The sequence below is a fragment of the Glycine max genome, chromosome 16 (assembly GCF_000004515.6).
Source record: "Glycine max cultivar Williams 82 chromosome 16, Glycine_max_v4.0, whole genome shotgun sequence".
Lineage (NCBI taxonomy): Eukaryota > Viridiplantae > Streptophyta > Magnoliopsida > Fabales > Fabaceae > Glycine > Glycine max.
The window spans coordinates 35346336-35373694 of record NC_038252.2 but is presented as its reverse complement, the minus strand read 5'-3'; the positions used below and the strand labels follow the sequence as shown (position 1 = coordinate 35373694).

Sequence of the window (27359 nt, the reverse complement as noted above, 5' to 3'; positions counted from 1 at the left end):
CATTATTCAAGGTCAAAATCCGCTGGTACCCCAAATTTGTTGATAAATCTGAATTTCTAACAGATTATTGACGCCCAAAATTTGGTCAGTAATATTATCATCAGGAAAAAAAAGTTATCAACGGATTTTTATATTCTATTAGTAATTTCCAACGGATGCGTAGAAAATATCCGTTAATAGTTACTGACAAATAATAAAACTTTTAATATATTCATATTTAACATCGTGCCTTTTTTATTTGATGACATAGCAAATCGAAATGTTCTCTTTTTCTTCATTTTGTTTTACCGAAGGAATATTATATATTACCGACGGAAAATACATTAGTAATTTTGTCGGTAAATTTAAATTACCAATTGGATTTGTATTCCTGGATGAAATTCGTTGGTAATTACCAAAGGATCACTACCAGAAGTGGGAGAAGGACTGATAGAGCCGCCATTGGAGTTCTGACCAATTTGATTAAAAGCTTGAACTTCAGGTGATTTAGGAACCAAGTGCAGAAATGCTGCTCAAATCATTTCAAACAAGAATTTCTTGAGAGAAAATCAAACCTCAAATATTTTTAACTTTCTGAGTTGAAAACTCAGATATAACAGATTCATAAACTGACTAAAATTGGCAGATTTAGATACCCTTCTTTTTTCCCTCTTTAAAGCATGTTATTTTCTAGTCACGAATGAGAAAAGTAGAAAACTTTGAAGTAGACGACTTGTTGACCATTCATTTTATCATGGGGTTTAATCTCTGACATTAATGAATTGGTAGGTTTAAACCCAATTTATGTTACATATTATTTCACAATAGTAGTTAAGCATTTTAGTTAATTGAGTAGAATTTGGGCAATTCTAAGGATGGAAAACACTCCTAACATATAACATGAAGCATAGAAAATTCGTTACATTAAGAAAAATGCTCGAGACAGATCGAGCCAATAACTAAATTCCCAAGATCTGCAAGTATCACACTGCACCGGTTACTTCTCCAACTTGTGCACTCTTCCTAAATTGTGGCCATCAAGTGTTCATTTTCTACACCCTCAGAAGACATGGGGACCCTTTATATTTGCCCCATTTGATTTCATATAATTCATAGCACTATATATATAAGAATCACTGGGACAGGTCACGCAGCTGTATACTCATGAGATTCAACGTCCAAAAGGTTTCCTATCGTCTCCATGTTGAATTAACACTCACCTCCTCTCTTTCTCTCTCTCTCTCTCTCTCTCTCTCTCTCTCCCTCCCTCCCTCTATTATGTTAATTATCAATTTGTAATAAAGCTAAACATCTTTCTTAGATTCTTAGATTCATTCGCATCTTTCTCAACTCCAATCTACTCATACAACACATGAAAAATTTACAGGCTCATAACAACTTGTAGTTTCACGCTTTGTAGCACATTTGATTTGATTTCTGGCTTTTCAACGAATTTCCAAACACACATTATATATATAATATTTATGCATTATGTACTCATCCAATTCTCTTTTCTTCTTCTTCAGCCAGTATAGTACCAAAGAAAAAGGAGGTATATATCTTGGTCTTTAATTTCTGAAACAGACACACACATTAGGTCAAAACTCACCGACCCAATTGAAGACCCATTCCAAAATTTTCATCTTTGAGCCCCTCCATTCACAAGAAGCTCAAAACCTCAGAAGGGTAGGGGTGGAGTGACACAACACAAACATTAACGCAGCCATAAAAACAGAGAATGAGAAAGAACAACGAGGTAGTATTCACGCCGCAGCAAGAAGAGAATCACGAAATGGTGGGGAATTTTCGTCATTTCAAGGACAGCATCTGGTGGCCAGTCGTGAAATCATTGCCACGATCCACGGCGGTTCTCCTCTTTCCCGTCATGCTCATCATCGGCGCGTTTGCTTACACGCGCACGCTCGACACACATGTGAGTATTGTTTGTTATTATTGATATTATTGTTGTTCTTCTACCTCCAACGTTGGTTGGCTCAATGTGTGCGCTTATTTTAACATTATTAGATGCTACTTGTTTATTTCGTACGTTACTGTTGTCTGAAGCATAGACACGTTGTGGAATTGCTTAGAAATTGTTAGGAATGGTGTGTGAATTCCCTTGGCCTGAGGCATGCATAGTTGAGGACACGACAAAATTAACACATTGTCATTTCGTCGCTTAGCCCACTATATTCGTGTGGCCGGTAAAAACGTTTCTTACTTACTCTTTTACCCATTAATTATTCGCATGTTAAAGTGGTACGCAGTAAGTTGCTACCGACAAATATATTCAGAGTTATGATATTTAGACATTCAGGTTTATTGTAAAAAATTGGATGAAATTCCAATAAGGTGGTGTTAAGGTTATAGTATATCAAAATCTTGCTCATAACTTGGTATTTTTATCTTTTTACGGATATTTTGACAATATGACTCCATTTTTTAGGAGTGTGTGGTTTAGGCTCATTCAATTTAGAAACACTAGATGATTATACAGAGATTTGCTTAAAATATTAAGATAATTGTATATTAATTAAATGAATTGATAATATAAAGATGAACGTGAAAAGTTTACGAAAGATAGTGTGCGTGAGCAAGAGGAATATGTTAGCTATTTAGGTGTAACTTATTGGAAAGTAAGACATGGTCATGTAGATGTGGTAGGTTTAACCCTTGCTGCCAAAGTAAAAAATTAAGTGGAAAAAAAAAAGATAGAAACCCTCAGGGTAGCTTATAGTTAGGAGGGCTCAATATCTCTCCCTTGACCAAACAATTTGACTAAAACTTGAAGACAATTGAATAAGGATTCAATTTTTTTATATATTGTCGGACGAGTCAGGCAAGATTCGACATTACATTTTAAATTTTTTATATAGTTGGGAATTAGTATTAAATTATAAGACTTTTTATTTGAAGTAATATTTTTACAAAATCATAATATTTTTGTGTATAAAATTTACTTTAAAATACATTCTGTAAAACATTTTAGTTTTAGCTTTATAATTTTAAAAACCTAAGACTTAATATATGAGAAAAACTTGCTAAATAAAATATGAGATCAGCTGAATTTTTTTATTTTAATAAATTTTAAAATAAAAAATAATATATTAGAAAAGTGTGTTAACATTTCTCTTGAAATGATTAGTGTTTTTGCTAGCCTATGTTCCTAACCGCAACAGGCGCCAGAAATTGTGGGTTAACCAGGCATAGAGAAATTCCAAAGGTTGTGAGTTGTAAGAAGTCTTTGTAAATCACATGTCCTTCAAACTTTACACACATCCCAAAGAAGGGACCAACGAATTCTTGACTTTATGGGATCGTGAGCCTTGTAGTTTCATGCACGTAGAATTATCTTGGACCCATAATTTTGTCACTGTTGTACCCTTACATTATTCATTAAATAATGCTATTTTAACGGCACTCTTGTTTTATTCTCACTTGTCTCTAGCTTCTTAATTTTAACCATTTCAAAGCTTACGTTCCCATGCAAATTACAGCAGTGTATATACGTTTTTCTAGTTAAACTCTGGAGCTACGTGGGTGTTGTTTTTATTTGATGATGCATATATGGTTTGTTTGAATATTTGTGGCCATTGTGTGACACGTGGTGTACATGTAGCGTATGTTTTCCGGTGCATCATCTTCCAAATCAGCACAAAGCACCACGCCATATGGCACGAGTCCTTTCACAGTCTCCATCCGGAAGCCAATAGCACCGTTGAACTGCACCGCATACAACCTCACCGGAACATGCCCCACAAACCTACAAGACCATCAGAACAGTCCAGCCACCGCCACGTGTCCAGATTACTTCCGTTGGATCCACGAGGATTTGAGGCCATGGGCCCGCACGGGCATCACGCAAGACATGGTGGAGAGGGCAAAGCAAACGGCAAATTTTAGGTTTTTTTTTTATCGGTCAATATTAATTATTAGTTTTTGTTAGAGAAAAAAAAAAGATTCAAACCCATCTGTGTTTTTTTTTTATCATCAAATCAACTTTATAACTTGTGCGAATTATTTTAGGTTGATAATATTAAAGGGTAGGGCTTATTTGGAGACTTACTCAAGGCCCTATCAAACAAGGGATGTTTTTAGCATATGGGGGATTCTACAATTGTTGAGAAGGTACCCTGGCAAGATACCTGATTTGGAGCTTATGTTTGATTGTGAGGATTGGCCTGTGGTTTTGGCTGATCGTTACAATGGCCCTAATGTTGAGCAACCACCGCCCTTGTTTCGCTATTGTGGAAATGATGCTACCTTGGACATTGTCTTCCCTGATTGGTCCTTCTGGGGATGGTAAGCTACGTACTAAGCCAACTTCACTCCTTTTTTCTTCTTCCTACACTTCAATAATATATCTGCCTATTCATCTTGTAAATTTTGAATTAGATAATCCATAATGTAAAAAGTTAACTTAGTGCAATTTTTGTTGAGCATGTTTGTATTTTGAAATTATATTTTAAAACGGAAAATTGAAAATTCACAATCAGCCCTAACGGGACCTTACTTTTTAAACAAGTAAAAAGTATTGCATGTGTGCTGCACAGGGCAGAGATTAATATAAAGCCATGGCATATTTTGTTGGGAGAGTTGAAAGAAGGCACTACGAGGATACCATGGCTGAACAGAGAGCCTTATGCTTACTGGAAAGGTAATCCAGCTGTTGCTGAAACCAGACAAGACCTCATTAAATGCAATGTTTCTGAAAATCAAGATTGGAATGCTCGTTTATTTGCCCAGGTATCACACTTCTTATTAGCTTTGTTTGATTACACTTATTGAAAGTAGTTTTATTATTTGGATATGAAAAAATTAATTTTGTATGTAATATTTCTTATAAGCAAAAGTTTCATTATATAAAATTGGCTTATGCACATGGTGTGCATAAACTAGAAATAACAGGCAAATTCAAGCAACACAATGGCCAGTAGCAATATTGTATATAACATTATACACTTTTTTAACTTTTAATCTTTTATTAAAACACAACTTAAAAGTACATTCAAAATCAAAGGAAATAACCTGTTATTGAACATTACTGAATTTTTCCGTCTGGACAATATATTTTGTCTGTTAATTGACTCACACAATAAAGCCACACATATAGCTTCCTTCTTGACAAATGAAAATTCTGTTCCAGGATTGGTTTCGAGAATCACAAGAGGGGTTCAACAAATCAGACTTGCCAAGTCAATGCACTTATAGGTATAACATTCAAATTAAACTGTCCATTCATGCTTCAGTTATAATTATATGTAATAATATATTTTTGTTATTGGATATATATGTTCAGTTTATCAATAAATAATGTTTCAATTCAATCATGATCGTGCAGATATAAGGTGTACATTGAAGGTTCTGCTTGGTCAGTCAGTCAAAAATACATTCTGTCATGTGACTCTACCACTCTACTTGTAAAACCTAAATACTATGATTTTTTCACAAGAGGACTGATTCCAGTGCACCACTATTGGCCCATAAAGGACGATGACAAGTGCAGATCCATTAAGTTTGCTGTGGATTGGGGCAATAATCACAAGCAAAGGGTAATCTTGAAGTTTTGCTTCTTCAATAAGGCTAGAATATAATTCTTACCAAGTTAATTAATCCTAAAAGAATTCACCTTGGAATATTTGATTTAATGGTGAATCACTTAATATTAATTAGGGTGGACTACAGGTCTTAATGACACCACATTTTAACTCAAAACTTTAAAGCTCAAGTTTATGTGTCTTCTCCTTACTAAAATGGTATTCAATCTTTCCATTTCTATCCAATGTGGAATTTCCCACAGTTAACATGTTTCATCCTTTACATTATTGCACAATCCATATGAGATATACTATATACTAAAATGTGAGCTTATATGAATAATAAACAAGAATTACCTACTAATGCAAAACTTTTTGGAGGAAATAAATAAATTAAACAACACTTTCTCAATGTTTAACTTGTTCCATTTCATTTCTATTTGTGAAATTTATCAGGCACATCAAATTGGCAAGGTGGCGAGTGATTTCATCCAAGAAGAGGTAAAGATGGACTACGTGTACGACTACATGTTTCATCTCCTGAATTCATATGCTAAACTCTTCAGATACAAACCCTCCAAAAGTGCCAATGCTACAGAACTATGTGTGGAGTCAATGGTTTGTGAAGCTGAAGGATCAGTAAAGAAATTCATGATGGAATCATTGGTCAAGGTTCCTGCAAATACTGACCCTTGCACCATGCCGGCCCCTTTTGATCCTCCAACTTTGTATGCAACATTACAGAGAAAGGAAAGCTCAATTCAACAAGTTGAATCATGGGAAAAAAGTTATTGGGATATCAAACCATAACATCTTAATGAATACTATTTTTTTCCATATTCAACTTAACTCATTCATTCTTAGAATATCTTGGGAGGATACAAGTAGAATCTAGATTATCTTGTACTTGGCTAAAGAAACCATATCATGCTTGACGAATTATGAGTTTTAGACTTTACGAGAGAAAAAAATAGTTTGTTAATTTTGTAATGTTATAAAATTATTATTTTTCAAAATGGAAATGTTACAAGGTAAATGTTCCACATTATCTCTATTATTCTCTTCTGAAATGCATTTCGCCTCCTTCAAAATTACCTGTATTTTTCTGCTACAACTTTAAGCAGACAACATAATTCATAGTAGTATATATGTAAGACGATTCCCATGCATAATCCCTGAGTAGTATTGGTATATTTGAAAAACAACACTCCTACTCCAAAATCGCATAATTTTAAAAATATGGCAACCAAAATTGAGGAATTAAAAGTTGAGATCCATGCCAACACTCTATTTTCACATATATCCTCATAAACAACTCCATCAAAGATTGGATATCAAGTTAACTAATGAATCAAATTTGTAAAATTTGAAAATATGGAAACGAACCGAGCAATTGAAAAGTGGGATACCATAATCATCCTCAAGTGTACTTAAAAAAATAATAAGATTTTAATTTCTATTACAACAAGTCGTTATTTCTTATTAGAGATAAAAGACTTTTAGGACTGAACAATAAGATTTGTGTAACAAGCATATAGTTGTATGAGATTAAAAATGCTGACAAAAATAAATCTCCAATAAGGTTTTGCAATAATATCTATTGTGAGTCTGTCAGAGATTTAATACACTCAAGAGTGTAAATATTTTTGCACTATCAACTCATCAATGGTTTACATTTCAACGTGATATGAAAATGGTAATATATAGGTAGTATTTGAGTAATGCTCATGAAAGCCAAATTAGAAGCCCTGCAACTGCAACCAAACTTTCTAACAATCTCTTCCCGATATAAGATGCACTATTCTTAGCTGTGGCCGTTTCATCTGTCCCCTGGTTTCTACCATTCTGGGAACTTCCTTCAACTGAATGCACAAAAGAACACATTAAAAATAAATGTAAAATTTAGTACTACACCATTGAAACTCAAAAGTCAATGTCAAAAATAAATTCCAAAAATGAAATATTTTGTTGAAAGGATCACTACCAGAAGGAGTGGGCGAAGGACTGATAGAACCACCATTGGATTTCTGACCAATTTGATTAAAAGCTTGAGCTTCAGGTGATTTAGGATCCAAGTGCAGAAGTGCTGTTCAAATCATTTCAAACAAGAATTTCTTGAGGAAAAATCAAACCTCAAATATTTTTAACTTTCGCAGTTGAAAACTCAGAGATAACAGATACACAAAGTAAAATTGGCAGATTTAGATGCCCTTTTTCCCCCCTTTAAAATGTGTTATTGTCTAGTTATGAATGAGAAAATTAGAAAAGTTTGAAGTAAATGACTTGTTGGCCATTCATTACATAGTAAATGGAATGTAAACTCTTTTGCTCTTTAAGGAAAATGAAAGGCTTGATAATGTTATCATCAAACAATGAAAGATAAAAACATAAGTTGATATATGGTCACTAACAAGACTTATAGATCATTCATTGCATAGGAAATGGAAACATAACACTGTAGTGTAGTGTTCTTTAAGAAAAAAGGAAGACTTAATTTGAAATTGAACATACCAGAACACTGTGAGAGATTATCAGGTGTTTTGCAAAGAGAAGGGAGACCAACAGCAATTGTCATGTTAATCTTTAAGCCAAGATCAGGATCATCCCTGTCTTTGAGAATAAGGCAGACACACTTCTTGTTGGTCTTCATAGCTTGTGTGAGACGACTGCAACAATCTGCTGTGGGTGCTTTCGTGTCACCACCCAAATATGGCAGACACGTTGCTGCACCTGCCAGGGATTCTGCACATCTCTGTTTGTCTTGAGCTGAATCTCCCATTGCATAACTAACCAATACCAATGTTACTGCTAACACTAGCAAGTGTGGTAGACAAGCATTTGAATCCATTTTTCACTCTTGATGAAAGAATGAGTGGAGATAGATTATATTATAGTCTATGGAACAAGTTTAAAATGAGTATACAGAGCAGGGTTGTAGGTAGAAATTGTTAAGTTGTGGTGCTACATGTAAAATGTTGGTTTTTTTGTTTAAAATTTTTTATTAGAAGGTTCTGTAGTGTGTTATGTTTTAGAAAACATGGTAGTTGGGAAGGAAACTAGTGGATGAAAATAAATTCTGTGGTTTCATTGTGAACTCACTGAAGAAGACCAGTTTGTTGACTTTAGTCTGGATCATTTCAATTTTGTACAACGCCAATTGTCCACTAAAGAGTTATATATTATTAAACTAATTATAGAGATTTAAAATAATATTTTTAAATATTAGAGATTTTATTTAAAGAAAAATATTGTCAAACATCAAACACAAAAGTTAAATATATATCAAGCATAAACACATAATTTTATTTTGTTAAAGTACATTTTCCGAATACAAAAGTGTTAAATCCTCTCATTTTATTGTACCCCTAGTAGTTATTTGTTCCTGAATGAGTCTCTTTAGTGTCCAATTTGCTGATGAAGGGTCCCAATGAAAATGTTGTCACAAATTTGAAATGAAACAACTATAAAAAAAAATTATAATACAGATAGACGAAAACAATGTTAAATACTAAATCAAATTAAATATGTTTTTATCTGTAATAAATACTTAATCTTTTATTTGTTTTCTAATAAATTTTTATTTCATAATGAATTTCTAATAAATTAGCACTTTTATTTTTTATTCTTGATATTTTATTTTAAAAAATCATATTTATTTCCTAATAAATTAGTGAGTTTTATTTTAGTCTGTATTAATAATAAATGAAAAATATTTATTATGAAAAAAAGATTATTAATTTATTAGGGATAAAAAATAAGTGTTAAAAATCAAACATAAAATTATTATTTAAAAACATAAAAGGCTTAAATAATTAAGTGCGGTCTAAAACCAACTAACATTCCAAAATTCCTCACCAACCATCCCTATTATATTAGACAACCACACCCGTGCTGACATTTATAGTGCGGTCTCATTCCATTGTCTCAATTAAATAAAAAATATACAAAAAATCACAATAAGGATATGTCAATTAAGAATTTAATTTAAATACACTTTCATTTGCATTTAATTAATTATATATATTTCCTATAATTTTTTTAGTAATTGTTTTACAAATCATTTGGTGATTTCTAATTAATTAACAATTTAAATTTTTACACTATCTATCAAAATTAAACTCATATATTAACAGCATCAAAGTTATTTTCGTTTTAATTTTGATACTTTTGTTCTAATTAAGTAGTACTAGCAGTTGCCATTCTCATTATTTTATTATACGCACATTCTACATTCTGCTTACAACTTGCAATTAATGGAAAAAGTTGAGCTTGGACATCATTTGTCTGCATGACATTCACACCACTCACAAAAAGTGAGTGGAAATTTTTGGACAAAATAGAATTCCCTTTATAAACCACATAAGTTGTTTCTCAATTGTCATAAGAAAAAACCACTTGCACTAATGGGTTGGTACAAGGGTCCTTGTGGCAGCCATCATGCACAACAATGCAAATTCCTTGACTTGGTAAAAAAGGCTAGGAAGGAATTCGTAATAACCACTGAATCAAATTCTTTTGTAACATTTGGAAATATGTGAGTGAGATTTTCAAAACACCAAACAGTTATAGTATCAAATGTTGTATCTTCAAATTTGGCTTCTTTCTACGAAATAAAGTTGCAAAAACGGAAGACCGAGAGCTTAATTAGACATAGAATTCAAAGGGTTGAAACTGGAGCATATCATCATTGACATGAAGACTGATGAGAAGTTTGAAATAACATTTCTTACATAGAATTCAAAGATTTCACACGTAGTCCATTGTTTAGAATAAACTGCTACATATATATAACCCGTTGTTAAAAAAAGTAATAAAAAAATAAAAGGTTTAATTATCACCATCAAGTTTCGACTAACGTCAATTGTTGAAACTAATGTTGTGGAGAGGGCAAAGACACTCTCCTATGCACACACGAGACGTGGCTGATCATCTTTTCCCTCAACAACAAACCGGCACCTGCAACATCATCCCAACTATGAAGGCACAAACTACCTCACCTCTGTTACTCATGGGACCAGAAACTCACAATCACACTTTATCTGCAGCAATCTTTCCCGCAAGGTCCAAAAGGTAAAAAAATTATAAATATAGGAACCAAAATGAATGTCTTAAACTATAGGGACTAAAAAAAAATTATCACAACTATAAGGACTAAAAAGAGTAGTTAAATCAAAATAAAATAAACTAGTGCAAAATAATGGTGGTGTGGTTAGACACTTTTAATCCTAAATGTCTCGTTGTAGACATATATACCTCTACATATGTGTGCATTTTGCAACCACCACCATTAGTGGAATAAAATTTTAAATGCAAACCCTTCTATGGTATATATCCTATATAGGCATTGTTAGTAGTAAATACCAACCGTGAACCAGAAAATTGTGGATTCAACCTTTTTCGTCTTCCTTCTTCTTCATGGCAGTGCTATTTGCAACTCATGTTCTTCTCTTGATATTGTCCACTGCAACAACTCTCCACTTCAGTGCAAGCAAGGCAGCAAGGCTCAATATGACTTGCAGTGAGAAGGAAAGAAATGCACTCCTCAGCTTCAAGCATGGACTAGCAGACCCTTCAAACAGGCTTTCATCGTGGTCTGACAAATCTGATTGCTGCACATGGCCAGGGATTCACTGCAACAACACTGGTCAAGTCATGGAAATCAATCTTGACACACCTGTGGGCTCTCCCTATAGGGAGTTGAGTGGAGAGATTAGTCCTTCTTTGCTTGAACTAAAATATTTGAATCGGTTGAACTTGAGTTCAAATTATTTTGTTCTTACTCCAATACCAAGCTTCCTAGGCTCAATGGAGAGTCTGAGATACTTGGACCTTAGCTTAAGTGGGTTCATGGGATTAATCCCTCATCAACTAGGAAACCTCTCAAACCTGCAGCACCTTAATCTTGGATACAATTATGCTCTTCAGATAGATAACCTTAATTGGCTATCAAGGCTCTCTTCCTTGGAGTACCTTGATTTGAGTGGCTCAGACCTTCATAAACAAGGTAACTGGCTTCAAGAACTGAGTTCACTTCCATCTCTTTCAGAATTACACTTGGAGAGCTGTCAAATTAATTACTTAGGACCACCAAAAGGAAAATCCAACTTCACACATCTCCAAGTCCTTGATCTTTCAAATAACAATCTCAATCAGCAAATCCCTTTATGGCTATTTAATCTCAGCACAACCCTTGTCCAACTTAATTTACACAGTAACCTTTTACAGGGAGAAATTCCACAAATAATATCAAGCCTTCAGAACATAAAAAATCTAGACCTGCATAACAACCAACTCAGTGGGCCACTTCCAGATTCATTAGGCCAACTTAAGCATCTTCAAGTTCTAGATCTAAGTAATAATACCTTTACATGTCCAATTCCCTCACCATTTGCAAACTTGTCATCCTTGAGAACTTTAAACCTGGCTCACAACCGACTGAATGGAACCATTCCTAAGAGTTTTGAGTTCCTCAAAAACCTGCAGGTATTAAATCTTGGAGCTAATTCTTTGACTGGTGATATGCCTGTAACTCTTGGAACTCTCTCAAATTTAGTGATGTTAGACCTTTCATCTAATTTGTTAGAAGGATCTATAAAAGAGTCAAATTTTGTAAAACTTTTGAAATTAAAGGAACTACGTTTGTCTTGGACAAACTTGTTCCTCAGTGTCAACTCTGGATGGGTTCCTCCTTTTCAGCTTGAATATGTTTTACTGAGCTCCTTTGGAATAGGTCCTATGTTTCCAGAATGGCTAAAAAGGCAAAGTTCTGTAAAGGTTTTGACAATGTCTAAGGCAGGTATTGCAGACTTGGTTCCAAGTTGGTTTTGGAATTGGACTTTGCAAATTGAATTCCTGGATCTGTCAAACAATCTGTTAAGTGGAGACCTATCTAACATCTTTCTAAATTCCAGCGTCATAAATTTGAGTTCTAATTTGTTCAAGGGTAGATTGCCAAGTGTGTCTGCAAATGTTGAAGTGCTGAATGTTGCCAATAACTCAATTTCCGGAACAATTTCTCCCTTTTTATGTGGAAAGGAAAATGCTACTAATAAGTTAAGTGTGCTTGATTTTTCAAATAATGTCTTGTCTGGTGAGCTTGGTCACTGTTGGGTGCATTGGCAGGCTTTGGTGCATTTGAACTTGGGTAGTAACAATTTGTCTGGTGAAATTCCAAACTCCATGGGGTATCTGTCTCAACTTGAGTCTTTGTTGTTAGACGACAACCGCTTCTCTTGATATGTTCCTTCAACACTGCAAAATTGCTCTACAATGAAATTCATTGACATGGGCAATAACCAACTTTCTGACACAATACCAGATTGGATGTGGGAAATGCAATATCTAATGGTTCTTCGTCTAAGATCCAACAATTTCAATGGCAGCATTACTGAAAAGATGTGTCAACTTTCTTCCCTTATAGTGCTGGATCTTGGCAATAATAGCCTGTCAGGATCCATTCCAAATTGTTTGGATGACATGAAGACAATGGCTGGTGAAGATGACTTCTTTGCCAACCCTTTAAGTTATTCATATGGCTCTGACTTCAGTTATAATCACTACAAGGAAACTCTTGTCTTAGTTCCCAAAGGAGATGAGTTAGAGTACAGAGACAATCTGATATTGGTGAGAATGATTGATCTTTCAAGTAATAAGCTGTCTGGAGCAATTCCATCTGAAATTTCCAAGCTATCTGCTTTGCGGTTTTTGAACTTGTCTAGAAATCATCTGTCTGGAGAGATACCAAATGACATGGGAAAAATGAAATTGTTAGAATCCCTTGATCTCTCACTAAACAACATTTCAGGTCAAATCCCTCAAAGCTTATCTGATTTGTCCTTCCTCAGTTTCCTGAATCTATCATACAACAACTTATCAGGCAGAATTCCCACGAGCACCCAACTTCAGAGCTTTGAAGAACTTAGCTACACTGGAAATCCTGAGCTTTCTGGTCCTCCTGTAACAAAAAATTGCACAGACAAGGAAGAGTTGACAGAGAGTGCTTCTGTTGGACACGGTGATGATAATTTCTTTGGAACATCAGAGTTTTATATTGGTATGGGAGTTGGATTTGCAGCAGGATTTTGGGGTTTTTGCAGTGTTGTTTTCTTCAACAGAACTTGGAGGCGTTCTTATTTTCATTATCTTGACCACTTGAGAGATCTGATTTATGTGATAATAGTTTTGAAGGTAAGAAGGTTACTTGGGAAATTATGAGTTTACCTGTTAACTGTTAGGAGTGAGAGACATTACAACGTGTTAGTCTAGCCATTAAAAATGTGAAAAGGTTTACCATACTATGTACCTGTTCATATGGGGTGTTCTGTCTGTTTTGCTTTCATTGGTATTAAATGTTCTTGATGTTAAGAGAACTAGACGAGCTTGAGACTTGAGTATCAAATTCTGTTTTGTATTTATGACGCATTATTGTCTTCTACTATCTATGCACTAACAATGATTAGCATTAAAATACCTGAAATGACACACTCAAGAAGATTGTTTTACACAACATGTAACTTAGAATTTGCCTGAATGAATTTAATTAGTGTAGAAAGTTGGAGCTTGCATAGGATTCTGCAGTTTCTAAACCCTTCCACATCTTCCTTCTCTCGCTTTTCCTTACTCTGATACATTCCACATTCCCATTTCCTGAGGAGTATTATGCATTTTTTCTATAATACTCATTAACACGTTCATTTGACAAATCATGATTGTTTAATTTTTAAAAATCATGGGCTATTACTTTTTTATTTATAATAGTTCCTATCATTTTATACTAGGGTCATTAGTTGTATTGAATTCCGTCATACAAAATAAAGTTTCAAGCTATCAGATATAGGGTTTCCATCACACCTGTGTCACCAGTGTGTGTATTAGAGAGAGAGAGAGAGAGAGAGAGAGAGAGCTGGTATCTTTATTAAAGAAATAGTGAAATACCCAAAAAGATGGTTGTCATGACCCATATTCTGCATGTTTTTCATCTGTTCATTTTCTTCCAGTGGCCGATGTCAAGTTCTTTATCCACCCTATCTATTTTCACATCTGTTTCTCTCACTGTTTCAGTTCCGAGATCATAAATGTAGGAAAAAATAGAAAAAGAATAGCATATATATACACTATATATGCATGTAGAAAAAAAAAATACAAAACACTTGTCAAGTCCTTTTGCTCCTCAGACAATGAAGACAGATTTAGAATACTCTCATAATTTATATTTAGTTTAATTTCACTTTTGATCTCCATGCATTTGAATTGTACAATTTGGGTTCCCGAGTTCTAATTAGGTAAATTGGGTATCATAATTTTGTAAGTTTGGTCCCTTAGATGTGGCTTATTCACTTTTGCTTCCTTATGATTGCAATATTCTAAGGGATCAAAAGTGTAGTTCAGTATGTGTTAGGCAACATGGTAGTTGTCATATTATCTACCTTTCATCTAGTGTCATGCCAGTAAATATCTGTTAAATATTCAAAGAAAGATGGATGGAGGGATTGAAATTGCAATGCCTAGTGGATCCAATCCAATTCTCGCAATTGGAACTCAATAGACCAAAATCACACAATATCTGTACCTGAATAATAAAGAATGCAATTAAAATTTTATATTTTTTTTAATCTTTAATTTTAATTTCATAAAAATAATCTTTTCAAACTCAAATATTCAGTCAACTATAATAGAACCACAATAGTTTTTTTTCCAAGGAAACCACACAACAGTTTTAAAAACATTTATATGCTGTTTTTTTTTAATTAAAAGTCAAACCAGAATTCAATGCATTGAATTCAATGTATTAATTGATTTAATTCTACTAGAAACACCAATCTTTTTTAAAAAAATACCAATATATTTTTTTTTCTCTTCTGTCACTATTCTTAAACTATCACCACATAAGTAAATGAAATTTAGACAAAAACTTTAATAATTGAAGACTTTGTGGTCTAACAATAAATAGCTAGGACCATAAATAAATAATTTGAAAAACATGCCACACTTCTTTGTAGATCTTCTAATTTACTTTTTAAGTTAAATATGATCCACTATACACGGAGAAATTAGGATCAACAGTTATAAAAGGAAAAATTATGATCTCAATAATTATGATAGACCAAGTTAAACAAGCGATTTACCCTTCTTTGTATCTCGCTAATTAATTTTTAATGAAAAAGAAAATAATGTACATGTTAAAATACAATTAGAAATAGATGGCCCAACAACCTTTCCAATTGATAACAATGAAAACTAGTCTTTTTTTCACGTATAAGAATAATATTGTTTTGGGAATTAAAAATGGACCAAAGTTAAATAGTTAGATTGGAACCAAATAGTTTTTTTATAGGTTTTTTTTAACCGAAATAGTCTTTTAAATAGATCCTTTTCCTATAATTGATGTATTCATCATTTATAGTTTTTTCCTTGCTTGACATAACACTAAACATTTGCTGTCAATGATAAGGAACTTGATATGAAGGTAATGTAGTGACCTATGGTTCAAGTTGAAGAAGTGGGGGGACATTGACATGAACTTGGTGGAGTGGCCTATGGGCTATGGATCAAGTTGCAAAAGTCAAACACCTTTGGCGGAACTTTGTGTAGTGTCCTAAGGTTCAAGATGAAAAAATGGAGGACCTAGAGATGGACGTGATGGAGTAGCCTATGGTTCAAGTTGAAAAAGTGACGACCTTGATATGGATTTGGTGGAGTAGCCAGCCGTTTGTCTAGGAGACAATTTTGTTTTCATTTCTTTTATTTTGAATAATAAAAATTTGATAATTTAAAATTCATTATGGATTCAAATTGCATGTAATATAATGTTTGAAATTAATAATGCAAGACTTTTTGTTATTTACTTAAGACAGGTGTAACGAAAGGATTGATTTAAATAATAGTTAAAATTTGAAGACTAATTGAGCCAAATTTAATTACCTTTAATGTAAACTACACAAAGTATTAAACAATATTAATATTTTCTTAAAATAAAATTTTCATTGATTTAAGAAATTATATACAGTGAACTAAAATAATTTTTTTCTTCTTATTTTAGTATTTGGCACAAGAATAAATTGTATTTCTTGGTAGATTATTTAAGTTATCTTATGAATATTTTTTTGAGAATATTATATTGAACTTGAGTACTTTTGTGATTGCTTAAATTTGTCAATTAAAATTATTTAAAAAGTAAAATGGAAATTAAAATTATGTTTCTCCTTTTATTTAAGTTGAAGACTTGTAAAAGAAATACAAAATATGCTACAATTTTTTTTGAGAAAAAAGTTAATATTATTTTTCACACTTTATTTTATATCACTAATTAATTTTTATATGATAAAGAAAATAATATTCAGGTTCAAATACAATTAGAAATAGATGACACAACAATCATTCCAATTAATGACAATTAAATCTAGTCTTTTTTTCATATATAAGAGGATATTATTTTTTGAGTTAAAAAATTGATCAAAATTAAATTGCTAGATTTGAACGAAATAATATTTTTTATATAGATTTTTTGACTGAAATAGTCTTTAAATTAGACTATTTTTCTATATTTGAAATAATTGTTACATAACACATGTGAATTATTTATTATGAAATTGGTGAGTATTATCACCTCTTGATTCAAGCGTGTGATTCATGTGTAATGTGATTTATGATTGAAAAATGAATTTTAAATGATAAAGTGGTGAAGTGACATAGATTATATTAAGTTGAACTTATTATACTTATATTAAATAGATATGATTTTGTTTATCCCTATCTGTTTAGGAATGAGATAACTCACTCCCTGTGGCTGTTTGTGTTTGAATCCTGTGATGATTTCGAATCTTGTATTCGTGGGAACAGATGACTAGGTAGATTACTTTTAGGAACTTTATGATGGAGCACGACAAGAAACAATGCTCTGATAGGATGTGACATTGGACATGCGTTTTTGTTTTAATTGCATGATTTTTTTAGCTTGAAATGTTTCTGGTATGTTTTATTTAGTAATCGTGAAATGAATGTGAACCTTTTTACTCGTGTGGATTTGTTTATGTGATGTGAATAAAATTGATTTAATTAAATTTTATATTTTTATATGTATGTCAGGATAAAGGGTGTCACAAGAAACAATTTTCTTTCTTAAGCCGATAGTAATGATTTTCAAGAAATCTTGGATTTTATTCTTTTATTTTTTTATTTTGGCAGTTTTAAACACCCAGACATTATAATTTAACAAACACCCAGTGTATGCAAAGTAAATTGAGATGAAATCAATGAAAAAATCATTGGGGTTTAATTTCATTGAAGTTTCTATCACGTAATCACTACACATTCATATTTAATAAAGGTTATATTATCATAAACCTACCATATTAACTTTAATTCCTTAAGTGAAAAAGACCTAAATCCCTTGATTACACTATCAATCCCTTGAATTAATATAACCAAATGATGTGCGTTAAGATAAAGTGTTTATTGATGCTCAATTCTTTTTATCTTATTCCTAGACATAAAAATTATTAGGTGTTCTTTCAATTCGTAGCTCAAAGGAATTTTTCAATTACAATTGATAAAAAAATCAGGTGATCAAGCCAAAAACACATATTAGACATAGAAGAGAAACAATTACAATGCTTTATTGAATAAAAAATAGTCATTACATGAAAAAAGAACCAATTACATTAAAGTCCAGCAGAAAAGAAGATTAGTTTATGTCAATAAAAAAACATAAAAGACATATATTACATAATATCCCAAAATGACACCAAAATCTAAGAATACATGATAATTATCAATCATTCAAACTTAACTTACGATAAAAAAGTAGCATATTAAAATTTTATAGGGATAGAAATGATATATTTTAGCCTATTTTTTCATGCTTGACTTAACTCTCAACATTTGTTGTCAATGATAAGAAACTTTGACATAGATTTGATGGAGTGGCCTATGGTTCAAGTTGAAAAAGCGGGGACCTTGGTATGGATTTGGTTTGGTGGAGTGACCGTGGTTTGTCTGTTTTCATTTCTTTTACTTTGAATAATAAACATTTGATAGTTTAAAATTAATTATGGGTTCAAATTGCAAGTAATAGAATATTTGAATTTTATAATGAAGACTTTTTGTTATTTACTTAACACAGGTGTAACAAAATGACTGATTTAAATAATAGTTAAAATTTGAAGACTAATTAAGCTAAATTTAATTACCTTTGATGTAACCTACTCAAAGTTTTAAAAAAATCATTAATATTTTCTTAAAATAAAATTTTCATTGATTTAAGCAATTCTATACGGTAAACTAAAATAAAAAAATGTTTCTTATTTTAGTATTTGGCACAAGGATAAATTGTACTGCTTTGTAGATTGTTTAAGTTATCGTAAGAATTTGTTTTTCGAGAATATTATATTGATCCTGAGTATTTTTATGATTGTTTAAATTTTGCACTTGCAATTATATAAAAAGTAAAATGGAAATTAAAATTATGTTTCTCCACTTATTTAAGTTGATAACTTGTAAAAAATACGAAATATGATACTGATTTTTTTTTTGAGAAAAAAAAGTTAATATTCTTTTTCACACTTCTTTTTATATAGCTAATTAATTTTTATATGATAAAGAAAATAATATTCAAGTTCGAATACAAATAGAAATTCATGACACAACAACCTTTCCAATTGATGACAATTAAATCTAGTCTTTTTTTTTCATATATAAGAGAATATTATTTTGTGAATTGAAAAATTGATCAAAATTAAATAGCTAGATTGGAACTAAATAATCTTTTTTTATACAGATTTTTTAATCGAAATAGTCTTTAAAGTACACCCTTTTTCTATAATTAATTTATTCATCAATTATATTTTTTTTCCTTGCGCAACATTTGTTGTCAATGACAGGGAAGTTGATAGGAAGGTAATGCAGTGACCTATGGTTCAAGTTGAAGAAGTCCGACCTTAACATGGCTGGACTTTGTGGAGTGTCCAAAGGTTCAAGATGAAAAACTGAAAAACCTTGAGATGGACTTGATGGTGTGCGCTATGGTTTAGAAGACAATTTTCTTTTACATTATTTTTAGTTTGAATATTGAAAATTTGATACAACAACCATTCCAATTAATGACGATAACAAGTGCAGATCCATTAAGTTTGCTGTGGATTGGGGCAATAATCACAAGCAAAGGGTAATCTTGAAGTTTTGCTTCTTCACTAAGGCTAGAATATAATTCTTACCAAGTTAATTAATCCTAAAAGAATTCACCGAGGCCTCGGAATATTTGATTTAATGGTGAATCACTTAATATTAATCAGGGTCAAACCTGACTACATAGTTATAAGCAAATCAATGTTTAATATATAGTACCTTTTAAGATTTAATATAATAACCTTGGCCCAAAAGCCTAACATGTTTCATCCTTTACATTATTGCACAATCCATATGCAGATATACTATATACTAAAATGTGAGCTTATACGAATAATAAACAAGAATTGCCTACTAATGCAAAACTTTTTGGAGGAAATAAATAAATTAAACAACACTTTCTCAATGTTTAACTTGTTCCATTTCATTTCTATTTGTGAAATTTATCAGGCACATCAAATTGGCAAGGTGCATGGCCAGTGATTTCATTCAAGAAGAGGTAAAGATGGACTACGTGTACGACTACATTTTTCATCTCCTGAATTCATATGCTAAACTCTTCAGATACAAACCCTCCATAAGTGCTAATGCTACAGAACTATGTGTGGAGTCAATGGTTTGTGGAGCAGAAGGATCAGTAAAGAAATTTATGATGGAATCATTGGTCAAGGTTCCTGCAAATACCGACCCTTGCACCATGCCTGCCCCTTTTGACCCTCCAACTTTGTATGCAACATTATAGAGAAAGGAAAGCTCAATTCAACAAGTTGAATCATGGGAGAAAAGTTGTTGGGATAATCAAACCATAACATCTTAATGAATATTTGTTTTTCCATATTCAACTTAACTTATTCATTCTTAGAATATCTTGGGAGGATACAAGTAGAATCTAGATTATCTTGTACTTGGCTAAAGAAACCATATCATGCTTGACGAATTATCAGTTTTAGACTTTACGAGGAAAAAAAAATTAGTTTGTTAACTTTGTAATGTTAGAAACTTATTATTTTTAAAAATGGAAATGCTACAAGGTAAATGTTCCACATTATCTCTATTATTCTCTTCTGAAATGCATTTGGCCTCCTTCAAAATTACCTGTATTTTTCTGCTACAACTTTAAGCAGACAACATAATTCATAGTAGTATATATGTAAGAAGATCCCCACATGCATAATCCCTGAGTAGTATTGGTATATTTGAAAAACAACACTCCTGCTCCAAAATCGCATAATTTTAAAAATATGGCAACCAAAATTGAGGAATTAAAAGTTGAGATCCATGCCAACACTCTATTTTCACATATAGCCTCATAAACATCTCCATCAAAGATTGGATATCAAGTTAACTAATGAATCAAATTTGTAAAATTTGAAAATATGGGAACGAACCGAGCAATTGAAAAGTGGGATACCAAAATCATCCTCAAGTGTAATTAAAAAAATAATAATAAGATTTTAATTTCTATTACAACAAGTCGTTATTACTTATTAGAGATAAAAGACTTTTAGGACTGAACGTACAATAAGATTTGTTTAACAAGCATATAGTTGTATGAGATTAAAGGCAAAGTGCTCACAAAAATAAATCTCCAATAAGGTTTTGCAATAATGTCTTTTGTGAGTCTGTCAGAGATTTAATACACTCAAGAGTGTAAATATTTTTTACACTATCAACTCATCAATGGTTTACATTTCAACGTGATATGAAAATGGTAATATATAGGTAATATTTGAGTTAAGCTCATGAAAGCCAAATTAGAAGCCCTGCAACTGCAACCAAACTTTCTAACAATCTCTTCCTGATATAAGATGCACTATTCTTAGCTGTGGCCGTTTCATCTGTCCCCTGCTTTCTACCATTCTGGGAACTTCCTTCAACTGAATGCACAAAAGAACACATTAAAAATAAATGCAAAATTTAGTACTACACCATTGAAACTCAAAAGTCAATGTCAAAAATAAATTCCAAAAATGAAATATTTTGTTGAAAGGATCACTACCAGAAGGAGTGGGCGAAGGACGGATAGAACCACCATTGGATTTCTGATCAATTTGATTAAAAGCTTGAGCTTCAGGTGATTTAGGATCCAAGTGCAGAAGTGCTGATCAAATAATTTAAAACAAGAATTTCTTGAGAAAAAATCAAACCTCAAATATTTTTAACTTCGGAGTTGAAAACTCAGAGATAACAGATACACAAACAAAGTAAAATTGGCAGATTTAGATGCCCTTGTTTTCCCCTTTAAAATGTGTTATTGTCCAGTTACGAATGAGAAAAGTAGAAAAGTTTGAAGTACATGACTTGTTGACCATTCATTACATAGTAAATGGAATGTGACACTCTTTTGTTCTTTAAGGAAAATGAAAGGCTTGATAATGATAAAACTTAGACCACAAATATTCTGATTTTTTTTTTAGAAATATACTAAAATTGGAAGATTTAGGGTCTGAGTATTCTCAGTTAAGAAACTGTTTTATAAAATAATTTTAGACTACTTAGTAATCAATTTCTCTTCCAAAATATATAAGTTTGGAGAATCGTATCCAAAATAAGTGTTCTAAAATCCAAAAAAACAAAAACATCGGGAAAACGTTTTCTCTGCTTCTTCTGTTTTAATCTTGTTCAAGTTCCCTCTCAATTCCACATTCTGTGTCTCACATCATTCTCCACCAAACAGTCTGAAGAACTTGTTTAGTTGTATCTTGAAAACTAAAAATAGTTTTTGAAAATAGAAATAAAGACTTTTTTTTTCCTATTAAAAACAGGTTATCATCAAACAATGAAAGATAAAAACATAAGTTTTTATATGGCCACCACTAACAAGACTTATAGATCATTCGTTGCATAGGAAATGGAAACATAACACTGTAGTGTAGTGTTCTTTAAGAAAAAAAGGAAGACTTAATTTGAAATTGAACATACCAGAACACTGAGAAATTATCAGGTGTTTTGCAAAGAGAAGGGAGACCAGCAGCAATTGTCATGTTAATCTTTAAGCCAAGATCAGGATCATCCCTGTCTTTGAGAATAACGCAGACACACTTCTTGTTGGTCTTCATGGCTTGTGTGAGACCACTGCAACAATCTGCTGTGGGTGCTTTCGTGTCACCACCCAAATATGGCAGACACGTTGTAACACCTGTTAGGGATTCTGCACATCTCTGTTTGTCTTGAGCTGAATCTCCCATTGCATGACTAACCAATACCAATGTTATTGCTAACACTAGCAAGTGTGGTAGACAAGCATTTGAATCCATTTTTCAATCTTGATGAAGGAATGAGAGGAGATAGATTATATTATAGTCTATGGAACAAGTTTAGAATGAGTATACAGAGCAGGGTTGTAGCTAGAAATTGTTAAGTTGTGGTGCTACATGTAAAATGTTGGGTTTTTTTTTTTTTTTTTTTTTAAAATTATTAGAAGGTTCTGTAGTGTGTTATGTTTTAGAAAACATTTGGGAAGGAAACTAGTGGATGAAAATAAATTCTGTGGTTTCATTGTGAACTCACGGAAGAAGACCATTTAGTTTGTTAACTTAGTCTGGATCATTTCATGTGTGTGAATGTGGAGAGCTTAGTGTTTATTTATTTATTCCACTAAAGAGTTATATATTATTTCTCGTGGTTATTTATTTATTTATTTTTGTCTAGAGCTTAGTGTTCATATGTGTGTGAATGTGGAGAGCTTGAGGGAGACGGGGTGGAAGACAAATTTCAAATAAATATTGAAGGTACGTCATTATTTAACGATGGAGATTTAAAATAAAATTTTTTAAATATTAAAGATTTTCTTTGAAGAAAAAATTTGTCAAAGATCAAATGGTCGAATATATATTATGAATTAAACACATTTTTTTTTTTACTCTTTTGATTCTCACTATCAAGTTTTGATTAACGACAATTGTTGAAACTAAGGTTGTGGAGAGGGCAAAGACACTCTCTTATGCACACACGAGACGTGGCTGATCATCTTTTCCCTCAACAACAAACCGGAACCTGCAACATCATCCCAACCATGAAGGCACAAACTACCATTAGAACGATCAACTTAGTTCAATGCTATGATACCACTCCAACTTGATGAGAGACAATGAAGAAGGAGATTACATCATGGCAATTGGCAAATGCTAAGCTTGCAGGGGTCGGTGGCAGACTCAAGAATAATGGAATGTGTAGTGGCTTTGTCCCATACCTCCATTGCAGTTCAGTTGTGCCTGAGCTTGCTTCCCTATTTTTATTAATTTTGTTCATGTTTATGTGTGAGTTGAAACTTCCTGGTGAGGACCTGTTTACACTGGAATTTGGTAAACAACCGCTAGTCTAAGTTAATTGCTTGCGAGATCAACTAGTGAATCTCAGGAGCATGTCATTTGTGTGTTTGTGTTTAAATATAAAACTTTGAATGTTCATTATTGCAACAAACGTTCACTGGTTCGAAATTTGCAGAAAGGAAAATTGCTTAACAGAAATCGAAATGCTGGAAGTAACTTGACAAGGAAAGGGAAATTGCAGAATTTAAAGGCTCAGCGAGTTCATTCGATCGAATGAACCATTTAAAAAAAAGCAGGAATTATAAACTGAAACGTAAATTGCATTGCATTCGAAATGTAAAGTTTACAGAAACTTAAAATGGTTCACAAACATACATTCTCCTTGTATACTCGTTTCTCTCTGCGCTGGGTACTTTGAGTGTATAAGGATTTGTATAAATGATTTGCGACCCTGAAATCTAACTAAAAACTGCTATATATAGACATTCGAAAATAAACTGCCCTAACGGTCGAATACTATCCTAATGCCAAGTGTCCTGCCACGTACATCTTACATGCACATAACTGCTCCTTAGAACGGTTATCCACATTGCTCGAAGTCGAAGCTGATTTTGTGAAGTCAGAAATTGTGCTAAGTCCAGAAATCTAGCTGCCTTGACTTCGACTCGACCATACACCAACTCGAATCGCCCAATGATTCGAAGCCCTCTTTCCTGTCCTAGCCTTGTACTTCGCAAATACTTCCTTGAACCTGGGAATCCCTTTCAAAAGACTCTTCTCTCTTTTCGATTCGAACAGGTCCTGACCAGACTCTTGCTCTGTAACATGCTTCGAAACTTGAGACGACATCTAACGCATATTTAGAGCATATTTTAGCTCATCAAAAATATGGGCTAACAAATTGCCCCCAAAAAATGTCTGCTTCGATTCGAATGGTTCGAAGGAAGATGAGAAGTTGACATTTTTTCTCTTCTTCTAACAGTTTCCCTGGAACGGCAACACGATGGCACGTTTACTAGTAACCGTCGCCTCGATTTCCCACTACCCATCATTAATTCCACCTTTCTAGGCAGAGTGGAACACGTGTCACGCTGGGGAGTAAAAAGGGAAATCTGATGTGATTGATTTCTGACCCTTGATTCTTATTATATTATTTTTTCCCCCTTTAAAAAATGAAACTCCATAAATAGCGCCAAAAAACCTCAGAGAAACCCCTTCAGCTTCTTTGTTTCCGAAACCCCGAAACCTTTCTTCTTCTCTGCTTCTGAAACCCTTCTTCTTCTTCCTTGCTTCCATTATTTCCGGCGAAACCTTCCTATTTCCAGATACTCGTTATTCCTTTTATCATCAACCTCACCGTATTTCCGAACTCCGCCACTGTTCTTCGTGAACCCAAGCTCTTACTCACTGATTCCATCAGCTACTAAACCTTTCACGAGAAAATCATCCCTTCTCAGATTTACAATGTCGCAAGGACAAGCAGTTCCGTTTGCTGGGAAATGGCACCGTTTTACAGTCAGGAATGACGGAGAGAAGGTGGTCCCAGAACCACATGGTGACGCCGAACAAACAGAAACCTGGGAATCAGAGGTGATGATCCCTTTTGCAGTGGAAAGGACAGTTTACGCTTTCGGTGGACCTCTGCCAGACCAAGAGTCACTTTCGAGTTCAATGAACAAGGTATTTCCCTGCTACCCAACTTGCGAACCTAGGATTTTTGATAGTGAGCCTTACAACTTCAATTGTTTAAGCAAACCCCACAAACTCTTTCGATCCGCCCCGTCAATAGCCCATAAGGATTACCTACCTTGGCTTGATCGAGTCGAACAAGCGTATGAGGATTTCTGGAAGACATATGGCATCTTTGACTTGATACAATTCTCTCGATTTGGTCCTGAATATCGACCAGAAATGCTGATAGCAGCTATGCACTTTTTCGAGTCTTCTACCAACACTTTTCAATTTAAATGTGGTATGATGACCCCTACTCTTTTAGATGTAGCCGCCCTCACAGGCCTTAGGCCTAGCGGAGAAACTTATGACCCCACTAATTCTAGTGACAATATCAAGCTAGTATATAAGGAGAATACCTTTTCCAAATATATAGCTGAACACAAAGGACCCGTCGAAGAGGAGGTTTCTGATGAAGAGCACGTAGCCTTCTTAACCCTGTGGCTATCTCACTATGTTTTTTGCACGAAATCCTTGCAAGTAGCCAAAAGATTCATTCCAATGGCATTACAAATTCATGAAGGTCAGAACTTTGGATTTGGACGCCTCTTGTTAGCAGTGCTATACGAATCGCTTGGTGAGGCATGTGATGATCTGAAGAAATCGAAGGATAGGTCTTCCTTCTTAGTGTCCGGGCCTATGTGGCTTCTCCAATTGTGGCTTAATGCCACTTTCGAACAAGAAATGGGATTAATAATCCCACAAGATTATGCTGAAGAAGTTGCGAATCGCTCGATCGAAGGCCAGAGAGCACTTCGATTAACACCCAAGACCTTCGATCAAAACCCACAAAAGCTGTTCCTAAAGTACATGAGGATTTTTCTGAGCTTTGACAAGTTTCTTCCCCAACATGCTCCATTCATTAGTCGAGAAGTTGGCCCGGCCTGGTTCACTGACTATTTTCCTGCTGTCGATCCGGACAATGAAGAAGAAGTGAACGAAATATGGTCATTTTACTTGAATCCACAGATTCTGTCTTGCCGTACAGGTGTTCAATCGAACTATTTAGGCCTGGTTGGATACCAGCCTAATTTGGTTTCGAGACAATTTGGCCTCTCGCAAATCCGTCCTAAAAGCTTGTTCGAAGATCCTCGAGACGTTATAAGAGGGGCCAATCTTTCAGAAAAGACTTTCAAGAAGTTTTTGAAGATTTCTCTTGATGAAAACTATAACCTGCATCCTTTTGAGTTCAACCATTCCCACTTCTGCACCATGGGGTTTGTTACCTGGTGGGAGAAATATTATTCGACCCGTTCAATTGGAGACACTACTATCATGATCTCCAGACTCGAGAGTGGTTTTACACAACCAACGGTCGAGAATATTCGCTCAAACCTTCAAGCTCAAGGTATTAAATTACTTTTGACTTTCTAAATTGATATGTATTTTTGCCTTTTCTAATATTCTTACTTTAGGCAAAACAATCATGACAAAGAAAAGCACCGAAACGTCTCGAGCTGATGTGAGACCCAAGAAACCCACTGGGGTGAAGATCCAAGAAGGGAAACAAGAAGAGAAGGTAACTCTTCTGAACTTATCTTTTACTCTTAACGTCTTTGCCTCATATTTCTTTATTTTTTCAGAGTCAAAAGAAAGATGATAGCACTGAGACTACCACGACCTCAAAACGCTCGAAGCGTGTGGTCATCGAATTAGACGAAGAAAAAGATGCAAGTTTTATTTCTAATGTCAATATTATAACTCTCTTTCAAGTCTATAT

At 33.4% G+C, this 27359-nt stretch overlaps 3 protein-coding genes and 1 pseudogene across 4 annotated transcripts; 2 read left to right on the top strand and 2 right to left on the bottom strand.

Annotated features, from left to right (window-relative positions):
• The first annotated feature begins 905 nt into the window (after nucleotides 1-905).
• On the top strand, nucleotides 906-6564 carry LOC100799829 (O-glucosyltransferase rumi homolog). Of its 2 annotated transcripts, XM_006599529.4 has the most exons (8): nucleotides 906-1164; nucleotides 1506-1912; nucleotides 3599-3882; nucleotides 4006-4281; nucleotides 4533-4725; nucleotides 5126-5190; nucleotides 5321-5531; nucleotides 5973-6564. In XM_006599529.4, the coding sequence occupies exons 2-8, from the start codon at nucleotides 1718-1720 to the stop codon at nucleotides 6324-6326; spliced, it is 1578 nt and encodes a 525-aa protein (XP_006599592.1). In that variant the 5' UTR covers nucleotides 906-1164; nucleotides 1506-1717; the 3' UTR covers nucleotides 6327-6564. The 2 variants fall into 2 exon arrangements, with proteins under 2 accessions (XP_006599592.1, XP_003549080.1); XM_003549032.5 differs by lacking the exon at nucleotides 906-1164 and having other exon boundaries at nucleotides 1188-1912.
• Nucleotides 6565-7071: 507 nt separating this feature from the next.
• On the bottom strand, nucleotides 7072-8602 carry LOC100799302 (non-specific lipid transfer protein GPI-anchored 14). The gene is made up of 3 exons (XM_003549031.5): nucleotides 8028-8602; nucleotides 7501-7602; nucleotides 7072-7378 (listed from the first exon to the last, which is right to left on the bottom strand). Exons 1-3 carry the CDS (start codon nucleotides 8362-8364, stop codon nucleotides 7242-7244), a joined length of 576 nt encoding a protein of 191 aa, XP_003549079.1. The 5' UTR covers nucleotides 8365-8602; the 3' UTR covers nucleotides 7072-7241.
• A 2172-nt stretch (nucleotides 8603-10774) lies between these two features.
• LOC100798777 (receptor-like protein EIX2) lies at nucleotides 10775-13838 on the top strand (annotated as a pseudogene).
• A 7539-nt stretch (nucleotides 13839-21377) lies between these two features.
• On the bottom strand, nucleotides 21378-22825 carry LOC113001092 (non-specific lipid transfer protein GPI-anchored 14). The gene is made up of 3 exons (XM_041010396.1): nucleotides 22606-22825; nucleotides 21637-21738; nucleotides 21378-21514 (listed from the first exon to the last, which is right to left on the bottom strand). The coding sequence occupies exons 1-3, from the start codon at nucleotides 22823-22825 to the stop codon at nucleotides 21378-21380; spliced, it is 459 nt and encodes a 152-aa protein (XP_040866330.1).
• Between the last annotated feature and the right edge of the window lie 4534 nt (nucleotides 22826-27359).

Coding starts and splice junctions, on each gene's coding strand:
- LOC100799829 (XM_006599529.4), top strand. CDS start 1,718: ATGAGAAAGAACAACGAGGTAGTATTCACGCCGCAGCAAGAAGAGAAT. Junction 4,726..5,125: donor ATGCTCGTTTATTTGCCCAG/GTATCACACTTC, acceptor ATTCTGTTCCAG/GATTGGTTTCGAGAATCACA. Junction 5,532..5,972: donor GCAATAATCACAAGCAAAGG/GTAATCTTGAAG, acceptor GAAATTTATCAG/GCACATCAAATTGGCAAGGT.
- LOC100799302 (XM_003549031.5), bottom strand. CDS start 8,364: ATGGATTCAAATGCTTGTCTACCACACTTGCTAGTGTTAGCAGTAACA. Junction 7,603..8,027: donor TAATCTCTCACAGTGTTCTG/GTATGTTCAATT, acceptor TGATTTGAACAG/CACTTCTGCACTTGGATCCT. Junction 7,379..7,500: donor TCCTTCGCCCACTCCTTCTG/GTAGTGATCCTT, acceptor TTGTGCATTCAG/TTGAAGGAAGTTCCCAGAAT.
- LOC113001092 (XM_041010396.1), bottom strand. CDS start 22,825: ATGGGAGATTCAGCTCAAGACAAACAGAGATGTGCAGAATCCCTAACA. Junction 21,739..22,605: donor TAACATGACAATTGCTGCTG/GTCTCCCTTCTC, acceptor TTATTTGATCAG/CACTTCTGCACTTGGATCCT. Junction 21,515..21,636: donor TCCTTCGCCCACTCCTTCTG/GTAGTGATCCTT, acceptor TTGTGCATTCAG/TTGAAGGAAGTTCCCAGAAT.